The 13,319-nt window shown below is 38.0% G+C and overlaps 1 protein-coding gene across 5 annotated transcripts in view; it reads left to right on the top strand.

Annotated features, from left to right (window-relative positions):
* The window catches only part of LRP1B (LDL receptor related protein 1B), a 2,012,817-nt gene that overhangs the window by 1,978,778 nt on the left and 20,720 nt on the right, over positions 1-13,319 (top strand). For 3 of the 5 annotated variants that reach the window (XM_075317164.1, XM_075317165.1, XM_075317163.1), the window contains exon 87: positions 5,455-5,568. The exons of the other annotated variants lie outside the window; for them this stretch is intronic. In XM_075317164.1, the coding sequence (XP_075173279.1) occupies positions 5,455-5,568 (114 nt within the window). The remainder of the gene's footprint in view (positions 1-5,454; positions 5,569-13,319) is intronic. 5 annotated transcript variants of the gene reach the window in all.

Here is a 13,319-nt window from a genome sequence, read left to right as displayed (position 1 = left end):
ATGTGTCGCAGTGATGCCTGAGGTCGGTGCAAGTTCGTAGACACCAAACATGTATAGGTTTACTTTTATCTAAGGGGTTAAAAAAATTCAGACATTTGTCCAAAAAAGTGGCGCACTTTTTGCACCATTTTCCGAAACCTGCGGCGTTCTCAGTTTGCAGTATATGGGGCTCAGTGATTACTTATTTTTTATGTCTCAAGCTGACATTTTTAATGGCACAATTTTTGCTCAGATGCTATGTTTTGATCGCCTGTTATTGCATTTTGCGCAACCAAAAAATGTAATTTTGGTGCTTGGAATTTTTTGCCGCTAAGCCGTTTTCCAATCAGATTAAATAATGTTATATTTTGATAGATCGGGCATTTCTGAACGCAGCGATATCAACTATGTGTATATTTTTAATTTAATTTAACCATTTAATCTTCAATGGGGCGAATAGGGGTGATTTTAACTTTTAGGTTTTTTTTATTTTTTTAACACTTTTTTAACATTTTTTTTTATTTTACTAGTCCCCCTAGGGGGCTATAAGGATCAGCACTCTGATCGCTTGTTCATTTCTCCTGATCATATCTGCACAGCTCAGATAAGCAGAAATGCTGCTCTCCTTTTACAGCAAGCACTCTGCCAGTTGTAAGAGGCAGTGAGTCATGATAGCAACAGGAGTAATCACATGACCCTGTGCTATCATAGCAACTATTAGCTCCCAGTGATCACATCACAGAGCCTCTGATGGCGGCGGGGAAAGGCACGTTTCCCGCCATGGCAATTTATACCGCACTGTCACATTTTGACAGCGTGATCTAAGGGGTTAACAGGCATGAGTGGATCGTGAATCCACCCGTGCCTGATTGCTGCACATGTCAGCTTTTCAAATCAGTTGAAAAATGTGGGACTCACCGCCGGCTGACCACAGCAGCCAGCGGTAATTGCACCGACATTATTTAGGACGTACCCAATACTTCCAATGTCGGTAAGAGGTTAAAGTGTTTCTTTTTTTAAAAACATCTGATTTAAAAATGCATTTTTGCACAGATTGTCAGTACACAGTAAATCTCTGAGCATGAAACTAAAAAAATTCATTGTAGCTAAGGCTACTCTTTTTACACAGGGCATTTTTGCTGCATTTTTGATGTTTCTTTTGGCAGCAAAACCCGATCTCTTAGCAGTAAAAAAGCTGCATTTTTGCTGTTTTTTGGGGCGTTTTTGCATCTTTTTTGGTGTATTATTTGCTTAAGGGGGCTTCACACGCAGCGATATTGCTAGCGAGCGTACCTGCCCCCGTCGTTTGTGCATCACGGGCAAATCGCTGCCCGTGGCGCACAATATCGTTAGCAGCCATCACACGGAGTTACCTGCCTAGTGACGTCACTGTGGCCGGCGAACTGCCTCCTTTCTAAGGGAGCGGTTCATGCGGCGTCACAGCGGCGTCACTAAGCGGCTTCCCAATAGAAGCGGAGGGGCGGAGATGAGCGGCTGTAACATCCCGCCCACCTCCTTCCTCATTGCCGGCGGCCTCAGCTAAGCTGTAGTTCGTCATTCCCGAGGTGTCACATGTAGCGATGTGTGCTGCCTCGGGAACGACGAACAACCTACATCCTCAACAATTATCGATTTTTTGAAAATGAACGACATGTCAACGATGGACGATAAGGTGAGTATTTTCCATCGTTAACGGTTGCTCGTTGGTGTCACACGCAACAACGTCGCTAACGATGCCAGATGTGCGTCACGGATCCGCCGTTGTGTGTAACGGGGCCTTTACAGTACATGTTTAAAAAAAGTTAGTTTCATTCACCAAAAAAGCACCAAAAATGCAGAAAAAAAATTACTTTTTGCTTTCAATGGTGGAAAAAGCAGCAAAAACACAAGTTGACACTGTTTTTTTTTTCAAAAAAAGCAGCAGTTTGCCATTTCAGTCAGAATTAAAAGGCAGATTTGTGCGTGAAATTTCTGAAATCTCATAGCGTTTGCCCGTACTGTTAAAAGTAGCTCTTAATTAGCATGGATTTGCATAAAACCAATGACAAAACTATGCAAAAAAAAATGCCCTCTGTTAACATAGCCAAAGTTACCGACGCAAAAATGTCAAAAAATTATGCTCAACAGAAGGATATAAAAATAAAAAAATAAAAAATAATAAAAATAATAATTAATAATAAATTAATAATAATTAATAAGAATAAAAATAAAGAAATAAAAATAACGGAAGGATATAAAAACCCATTTACCAAAATTGGCAGCCCCAATGGTGTAGAATAAAATAGAGGCTAAAGACATTTTTTTAACATTTCCAAAAATTAAAATTTCCAAAACAGTAGGAATATATATGTGTCATTTTTCGAGAGCCAAAATGTTGTATAATTTTAAAAAAAAATTAAGGTTCAAATATCATTTTTGAACCAATTTTATAGATAGTTTTTGAATTTTACGAAGAAAGATCACACCGGTAGGTTAACGCGTCCTGTAAAACAAAATGAAATCTCATTTCCCATTTTCAGTTTTCTCCAAGATCAGAGGTAAGGAACACTGTATAGAGTAAGTGTATTTTTTTTTAAAGGGGTGTTGAAGTTCACCTTTGAAGAAGGATGAAAAACTAAGGTTGGAAGGTTAATTGCCTTTTTCCCATTTAGTCTCCTTCCCAAGCAAGGCTAGCAAGGTGAAGGGATGTTAACTACGTTACATCTATACTTATCCCATTAAATGTATCACCATCGACCAGCGGCCTCTCACTCATTGCTGTCAGAAGAGCAGCGGAGAAATAAAAAGTCGTACGTAAAAAAAAAATAAAAGTCTAAACAAAAGCTGGCGCAAAGGCATTTGAAAGGTGTTGAGTAAATTTATTACTGTTGGCGGCTGATATTCAATCTTTCTGTTGTTTTTCCACTTGCTGTATTCTTTCAGACTTTTGTGAAATGTGACCTAGAATATAGCCACAGAGGAGACGATATTAGCGTAACTCCGACCAAACTATTAATAAAAATGATCAAATTACAATACAAAAAAATGGGAAATAATTGCATATTGTGTGAAAACATTATACAATGTAACATTATGTGATGTTTATTTATTAATGTTCAAGTTTATTAACTTTGCTACTTTTTTTTTCATTTTTATATATTAATAAATGTTTTTTTTTAAGTTAACTACTCCATGGAAGGCGACTATTTTTTGGCCTGAGCATGAAAATACATCAATAAGGATGTAACAATCAATTCCCTAGGAACAATTTACATTTTTATCAGTGACTCCAATATAAAATGTCAAAATATCCTCTAAATATGGATACAGAATGTGTTTATCCAAATTTTAGTTGTTTTTTTTTTTTAATCTGTATAATTGATCTGTTTCAGAGATTTGTTTTCTGATCCACTGCAAAAGATTTGACCCTGATTGTCGTTGTGTTTGATAATGAAGGGCGCAATGGAAAAAGAAATAAAATAAAACCATAGATGTTCATAAATGAAGTTATGTGTGATAATGGGAAATGATACAGGGAAAAAGTATTGAACACATGAAGAAGAGGTGCAAAAATCCATAGAAAATCAAGACACCAACTTAAATCTATCAGTAATTAGTAATCAATCCTGCCACTTAGTGAAAAATAATATCAGCTGGCTCAACTGATGGCTTATAAAAAGGTGTCTCATTACCACGGTGCCACACAAGAAACATCTCATGATGGGTAAAACCAGTGAGGTGTCTCAATGTCTTTGCAACCTTATATTTGCAAAATATACTAATGGCATTGGTTACAGAAGAAGAGCCAAGGACCACCTGTGGAAAACTACAGACCTGGAATCAGCAGGTACAATTGTTTCAAAGAAAACAATAAGTGATGCACTCAACCTGCATGGCCTGTATGCTCGCTCCTGTATGTACGCTCACCAGGCAAGACTATACTTGTAAACAAAAAAACAGGTTCACATGCATTTAAAATTTGCTCAACAACATTTGGCGGGCTTTACACGTTGCGACATTGCTAGCAATTGCTAGTGATGTCCAGCGCGATAGCACCCACCCCCGTCGCACATGCGATATGTGGTGATTGCTGCCGTAGCGAACATTATCGCTACGGCAGCTTTACACGCACATACCTGCACATACCTGCTTGGCGACATCGCTGTGACTGCCGAACAATCCCTCCCTCAAGGGGGAGGTGCGTTCGGCATCATAGCGATGTCACCGCGACGTCACTAATAGGCCAGCCAATAGAAGCGGAGGGGCGGAGATGAGTGGGACATAACATGCCACCCACCTTCTCCCTTCCGCATTGCCATTGGGACACAGGTAAGGAGATGTTTGTCGCTCCTGCGGGCTTACACACAGCGATGTGTGGAGCGGCAGGAACGACAAACAACATCGTACCTGCAGCAGGAGCGACATTATGGAAATGAACAACGTTACACAGATCAGTGATATTGTACGCTTCTGTGCTCGTTCATCGTCGCACCTAGGATTTACACGTTGTGATGTCGCTACCGGCGCCGGATGTGCGTCACTAACGACGTGACCCCGACGATATATCGGTAGCGATGTCACAACCTGTATAGCCCCCCTTAGACAATCCTGTGAAATACTGGGTGAATATAGTCTGGTAAGATGAGACTAAAATTGAACTGTTTGGAGGCCATAATACACACCATATTTGAAGGCCAAAAGGCAAATCACCCCAAAACACCACACAACATTGACGTGTGGAGGTAGGAACATCATGGTGTGTGGCTGTTTTTCAGCAAACGGCACTGGCAAACTTCATATAATTCATGGAAGCATGAATGGACAAATGTACCGAGATAATACTGATAAAAATCTGCTGCCGTCTACCAGGATGATGAAGATGAAACGAGGGTGGACATTTCAGCAACACAATGATCCCAAACACACAGCCAAGGAAACTCTACACTGATTTCAGATAAAGAAAATAAAGCTGCTACAATGGCCGAGCCGATCACCGGAGCTGTATCCAATAGAAAATGTATGGACGGAACTAAAGCTCCGAGATCATAGAAGGAGTCGAGACCTGCAGGATGTGAGGAGTGTGTGTGTGGAAGAGTGGGCCACAATCATACCAGAGCAATGGAGGCATCTGGAAGCTTCATGACCAGCAAAGTATTTTGTACAAACTATTAAATCAACTTCGGCAAGTGTGTTCAATCCTTTTTCCCTGTGTCATTTCTCATTATTACACATCATAGACATCTGCGATTTCATTTCTTTGCTATGAATTGTAGACACAAAAGTTCCTAGTGAATTGGTTGAGTCCAAAAAATGGTATCCACCCAATATGGAGACTGGAGTGTATTGTGCATCGACTGTTTGGGAAGTCTGGATCTATTTCTGAACAGTTTAGCTCACAACTTTTTGATGTTCCATCCATTGTCAATGAGAAACATTAGGATACTGGAAAGACTAGCAGAGTATTCATTGGAGTTGTGTCTTACTGAAATTCTACAGATGCTCTATGGGGTTTAAAAGTCAGCGCTGTGACCAGAAAATGAACCCTTGTGATTACTACTGTCAGAATGAGGGAATTTGCACTTTAACAGCGTTTAATGAACCGAAATGCAAGTAGGTTTAACCTTCCACTTAACGCTGTTCTTTGTTTTGACACCGTTTCTGTTCATCATTTGGAACTTTCTTTACACCATGAACAATAACCCGACATGTTTCATATTATTTTATTTTAACATGGAAGACAACTCGCGCAATGTTCTGTGCTTTTATTATTTTGTAATGAAAGCTTTTAGTTTTATTGATTTTTATCCTTTATTTTGTGGCACAAAATTCATTTGTGATGTTACCATATGAATGTTATATAATATTGTCGACTTTAGATGTTTGAAATTTGAAAACAAAAAATTGTGTGTATGTGTGCGTGCGCGTGCGTGCGTGCGTGCGTGTGTGTGTGTATGCGTGCGTGCATGCGTGTGTGTGTGTGTATGCGTGCGTGCATGCATGTGTGTGTGCGCGTGTGTGTGTGTGTGTGTGTGTGTGTGTGTATGTGTGTGTATGCGCAGAAACTATAGAATTGCCTTACTGGTTTCAAAAAATACTTTACAAGACTCATTCAGATGTCCAAGAAAGTTGGTCTGCAATGCCCGGCATATATGAGGTTGCTGAGATTGGGTCAAGAGTCATACAAGCGCATCTCAATAAATTGGCATATAATCAAAAAGTTAATTTATAAGGGAAATGTATATATTATATAGAGTCATTACACACAGAAGGATCTATTTCACGTGTTTATTAAATATTATATAGTCATTACACACAGAGGTATCTATTCCTATATATTATATAGAGTCATTACACACAGAGGGATCTATTCCTATATATTATATAGAGTCATTACACACAGAGGTATCTATTCCTATATATTATATAGAGTCATTACACACAGAGGGATCTATTCCTATATATTATATAGAGTCATTACACACAGAGGGATCTATTCCTATATATTATATAAAGTCATTACACACAGAGGGATCTATTCCTATATATTATATAGAGTCATTACACACAGAGAGATCTATTCCTATATATTATAGAGTCATTACACACAGAAGGTTCTATTCCTATATATTATATAGAGTCATTACACACAGAGGGATCTATTCCTATATATTATATAGAGTCATTACACACAGAGAGATCTATTCCTATATATTATAGAGTCATTACACACAGAAGGATCTATTCCTATATATTATATAGAGTCATTACACACAGAGGGATCTGTTCCTATATATTATATAGAATCATTACACACAGAGGGATCTATTCCTATATATTCTATAGAATCATTACACACAGAGGGATCTATTCCTAAATATTCTATAGAGTCATTACACACAGAGGGATCTATTCATATATATTATATAGAGTCATTACACACAGAGCGATCTATTCCTATATATTATATAGAGTCATTACACACAGAGGGATCTATTCTTATATATTATATAGAGTCATTACACACAGAGGAATCTATTACTATATATTATATAGTCATTCCACACAGAGAGATCTATTCCTATATATTATAGAGTCATTACACACAGAAGGATCTATTCCTATATATTATATAGAGTCATTACACACAGAGGGATCTGTTCCTATATATTATATAGAATCATTACACACAGAAGGATCTATTCCTATATATTCTATAGAATCATTACACACAGAGGGATCTATTCCTAAATATTCTATAGAGTCATTACACACAGAGGGATCTATTCATATATATTATATAGAGTCATTACACACAGAGCGATCTATTCCTATATATTATATAGAGTCATTACACACAGAGGGATCTATTCTTATATATTATATAGAGTCATTACACACAGAGGAATCTATTACTATATATTATATAGAGTCATTACACACAAAGGGATCTGTTCTTATATATTATATAGAATCATTACACACAGAGGGATCTATTCCTATATATTATATAGAGTCATTACACATACAGGGATCTATTCCTATATATTATATAGATTCATTACACACAGAGGGATCTATTACTATATATTATAGAGTCATTACACACAGAGGGATCTATTCCTATATATTATATAGAGTCATTACACACAGAGAGATCTATTCCTATATATTATAGAGTCATTACACACAGAAGGATCTATTCCTATATATTATATAGAGTCATTACACACAGAGGGATCTGTTCCTATATATTATATAGAATCATTACACACAGAGGGATCTATTCCTATATATTCTATAGAATCATTACACACAGAGGGATCTATTCCTAAATATTCTATAGAGTCATTACACACAGAGGGATCTATTCACATATATTATATAGAGTCATTACACACAGAGAGATCTATTCCTATATATTATAGAGTCATTACACACAGAAGGATCTATTCCTATATATTATATAGAGTCATTACACACAGAGGGATCTGTTCCTTTATATTATTTAGAATCATTACACACAGAGGGATCTATTCCTATATATTCTATAGAATCATTACACACAGAGGGATCTATTCCTAAATATTCTATAGAGTCATTACACACAGAGGGATCTATTCATATATATTATATAGAGTCATTACACACAGAGCGATCTATTCCTATATATTATATAGAGTCATTACACACAGAGGGATCTATTCTTATATATTATATAGAGTCATTACACACAGAGGAATCTATTACTATATATTATATAGAGTCATTACACACAAAGGGATCTGTTCTTATATATTATATAGAATCATTACACACAGAGGGATCTATTCCTATATATTATATAGAGTCATTACACATACAGGGATCTATTCCTATATATTATATACATTCATTACACACAGAGGGATCTATTACTATATATTATATAGAATCATTACACACAGAGTCATTTATTTGATGTGTTTATAATATACATTATTATATAGAGTCATTACACACAGAGGGATCTATTCCTATATATTATAGAGTCATTACACACAGAGGGATCTAATTCAAGTGTTTATTTCTGTTAATGTTGATAATTATGGTTTACAGCCAATAAAAACCCAAAAGTCATTATCTCAGAAAATTAGAATAATTACCACAAAACACCTGCAAAGGCTTCCTAAGCATTTAATATGGTCCCTTGTTCTGGTTCAGTAGGCTACACAATCATGGGGAAATCTATTGACTTGACAGATGTCCAAAAAGCATACATTAACACACTCCACAAGGAGGGTATACCACAAAAGCTCATTGCTAAAGAAGCTGGCTGTTCACAGAGTGCTGTATCCAAGCATATTAATGGAAAGTGGAGTGGAAGGAAAATGTGTGGTAGAAAACGGTGCAGAAGCAACCGGGATAACCGCAGCCTTGATAGGGTTGGTAAGAAAAGGCTATTCAAAAATTTGGGGAGATTCACAAGGAGTGGACGCTGCTGGAGTCAGTGCTTCAAGAGCCACCACACACAGACGTATCCAGGACATGGGCTACAAGTGTCACATTCCATGTGTCAAGCTGCTCATGACCAATAGACAACGCCAGAAGCGTCTTACCTGGGCCAAGGAGAAAAAGCACTGGCCTGTTCTCAGTGTCTAAGGTGTTGTTTTCAGATGAAAGTAAATTTTGCATTTAATTTGGAAATCGCGGTCCCAGAGTCTGGAGGAAGAGTGGAGGCCACAATCCAAGCTGCTGGGGTCTAGTGTGAAGTCTCCACAATCAGTGATGGTTTGGGGAGCCATGTCATCTGCGGGTGTAGCTTCATTGTGTTTTATCAAGACCAAAGTAAGTGCAGCCGTCTACCAAGAAATTTTACACCACTTCGTGCTTCCCTCTGCAGACAAGCTTTTTGGAGATGGATATTTCATTTTCCAGCAGGACTTGGCACCTGTCTACACTGTCAAAAGTACCAATACCTGGTGTACTAATCACAGTATCACTGTGCTTGATTGGCCAGCAAACTCTACTGACCTAAACCCCATAGAGAACCTATGAGAGACACCAGAGCCAACAATGCAGACGAGCTGAAGGCGGCCATCAAAGCAACCTGGGCTTCCATAACACCTCAGCAGTGCCACAGGCCGATAGCCTCCATGCCACATTGCTGCATTGATGCAATAATTCATACAAAAGGAGCCGCGACCAAGTATTGAGGCATTTACTGTACAGACTTTTCAGTAGCCACCAACATTTCTGAGTGTAAAATCTTTTTTCAGTAAGCCTTATATAATATTCTAATTTTCTGAGATAATGACTTTTGGGTTTTTATTGGCTGTAATCCATAATCATCAACATTAACCGAAATAAACACGTGAAATAGATCCATCTGTGTGTAATGACTCTATATAATATATAGGAATAGATCCCTCTGTGTGTAATTACTCTATATAATATATAGGAATAGATCCCTCTGTGTGTAATGACTCTATATAATATATAGGAATAGATCCCTCTGTGGGTAATGTTTCTACACAATATATAGGAATAGATCCCTCTGTGTGTAATGACTATATCATATATAGCAATAGATCTCTCTGTGTTTAATAACTCTATATAATACATAGGAATAGATCCCTCTGTGTGTAATGACTCTATATAATATATAGGAATAGATCCCTCTGTGAGTAATGACTCTAATATATAGGAATAGATCCCTCTGTGAGTAATGACTCTAATATATAGGAATAGATCCCTCTGTGTGTAATGACTATATATAATATATAGTAAACACGTGAAATAGATCCCTCTATGTATAATGACTCTATAAAATATATAGGAATAGATCCATCTGTGTGTAATGACTCTATTTAATATATAATAAATACGTGAAATAGATCCCTCTGTGTGTAATGTCTCTATATAATATATAGGAATAGATCCCTCTGTGTGTAATGACTCTATAAAATATATAGGAATAGATCACTGTGTATAACGACTATAAAATATATAGGAATAGATCCATCTGTGTGTAATGACTCTATATAATATATAATAAATACGTGAAATAGATCCCTCTGTGTGTAATGTCTCTATATAATATATAGGAATAGATCCCTCTGTGTGTAATGACTCTATAAAATATATAGGAATAGATCACTGTGTATAACGACTCTATAAAATATATAGGAATAGATCCCTCTGTGTAATGACTCTATATAATATATAGGAATAGATCCCTCTGTGTGTAATGACTCTATATAATATATAATAAGCACGTGAAATAGATCCCTCTGTGTGTAATGACTCTATATAATATATAATAAACACATGAAATAGATCCTTCTGTGTGTAATGACTCTATATAATATATGCGTTTTGCTTTTTGTATTGAATTACTGAAATAAATTAACTTTTTGGTGATATTCTGATTTACTGAGATGCACTTATATGTAATATGTCAGCAATATTGTCATGATTGGTGTTGCATTGCACAATGTGACACAAAACTGGGGTTGATAAACCCCATATTGCACCAAAGCCAGATTTTGGGGACCCTTAATCTATGTGAAACAATTGTGGCAGGAATATCCTCACATGTCCGGAATCATCCTGATAGGCAAGCCGAGTGGCCAGGAATGGCAGAATGTGAAGGGATTCTCTTTACCTTCATCTTCTAAACGGCATCATGTATTATTCTGCTTGTGCTCTGTGTGTGACTGTGTGGGACGGTTTAGAAAGGAACAGGAATGGCTGAAAAGTACACTACGCTCAAGATCTGGGTCCGGTTTATTCTCAAAATACATTTTACAATTACATTTGAGAGAAAAAGAAAAATGTCAAATTGTGTAAAATTAGATGCAACTTTATACATTGTTCTTTACATGTTACGATTACATTCCGATACTTTTGAAACCATTCCTGCCACTTTAATAAATAATTGACCTTTACCTGTTCCTAATCTTTGTGGGTAGCAGTGATCCTCAACCAGTCGCCCTTGGCAAACTGTCTTGTTACCAAGTAACTCTTTTTTTTCCTTTTAAAGGATTCTTCTCAACCAATAGTTTTGGGAATGTATTTCTTTCTAGCCTCCGGATTTCATGATTGCTGTAGTGGGAATGGGGGGACCGGGGCAGGCGCTACTCATTGAGTGACAGATGGATGCTGCTATATGATGCTCTGTTTCCTCTGCAGCACCAGAAGTACATTGATGCTGAAAAGAGAGGTGGTCGCATTAAGGAGCTAACATTAGGCTCCAGCGATCCCAGGTGGCCTCAATGCGTTGCTTATAGATTTTATAGTAATGAGATTGTATAAGCACTGCCCACTATTGACCATTGCTCCTAAGTCATAAGGCCACTTTACACACAGTTACATCGCTAGCGATGTCGCTGGTGAAAGCACCGGCCCCCGTTGGTTGTGCGTCATGGGCAAATCGCTGCCCGTGGCGCACAACATCTCTAGGAACGGTCATATGTACTTACCTGCCTGGCAACGTCGCTGTGGCCGGCGAACTGCCTCCTTTCTAAGGGGGGGCGGTTCGTGCGGCGTCACAGCGACGTCACTAAGCAGCCGCCCAATAGAAGCGTAGGGGCGGACATGAGCGTAACATCCTTCCTTCTTCATTGCCGGCGGCCGCAGGTACGGTGATGTTCCTCGTTCCTGCGGTGTCACTCGTAGCGATGTGTGCTGCCTCAGGAGCGACGAACAACCTGCGTCCTGCAGCAGCAACAATAATTGGGATTAGAACGACGCGTCAACGATCAACGATTAAGTCAGTAATTTTGATTGTTAACGGTCATTCGTGCATTTCACACGCAAAGACATTGCTAACGAGGCCGGATGTGCGTCACAAATTCCGTGACCCCAACGACATTTCATTAGCGATGGCGTTGCGTGCAAAGTGGCCATACTGTTGGCCAACTCCTTTGGTTATAAACTGTAAACAATGAAACCCAAAAGGAGACACCGCAGGACAAGGAAAGCACATAGAAAACCAAATTGTAAACTTGCTTATTTTCATACTTTCTTTCTGACTACTCCAATTTTATAGCATGGGAGTAACCTTTTTGCTTTTTTTCCTGGACTTTTAAAAAAAATTGGAGAAGCGAAAGAAATGTTAACAAAGAAAAAAATAGGGTTACTTGCTTCCTAATTCCCCCTGCTCAATCGCTGCCACTCCAGCGGTCTCTGCCACAATATGAAGTGATAGCGCCCTATCAGTCACGTGACTGATTGACTGCAATGTTAGTTGACTAATGGGATGGATATTACATTTTCACCTCTGAGGGATGACATCCCATTTATAAATCACCTGACCCTGCAGATAGTCATTAATTTTAGCATTGATGTGATTGATGGACAGGATGATATCAATTCCTGTCTGGCGGAGAGCTCCAGTGCCATGGTACTGGAGGGTCAGTGCGCTGCAGTGGTAGGAAACATTTCTTTATTTTATACCTTCAATTTCCCAATTTTGTAAAAGTCCTTTAAATTTGTTCCACTTTAAGATGTCCTTATTGTAAAATTATTATGCATTTTCTAAATACATTTTAAATGGTATACCTCTATCACATAAAATAATGAAGACCACCCCTATCTATAGTAGTGAATATGGACATCATAGAGCAGATATTGAGAATTGGTCCATTCTATGAATCAGAACAAGTAAACTCTTTACATTTTGCTCTATATACCACTGCATTTTTTGGGGTCTGAATATCACGTCGGGGCATACAGATACTTATCGTGCAGTGCAACATAAAGATAAGACAAGAAAGGTATAGAAGGAAGACCCTGTCAATAGGGAGAGGAGAGAGGGGATACCTTCTCCAACTCACTTTAGTCTGTACCCTGCATTCCGTAATGTCCCTATATGGCTCCTT

Source organism: Anomaloglossus baeobatrachus, chromosome 7 (genome assembly GCF_048569485.1).
Source record: "Anomaloglossus baeobatrachus isolate aAnoBae1 chromosome 7, aAnoBae1.hap1, whole genome shotgun sequence".
In the NCBI taxonomy this organism is placed as follows: Eukaryota; Metazoa; Chordata; class Amphibia; order Anura; family Aromobatidae; genus Anomaloglossus; species Anomaloglossus baeobatrachus.
Note: the sequence above shows the minus strand (reverse complement) of the source record. Positions and strands in the feature narration are given on the sequence as shown.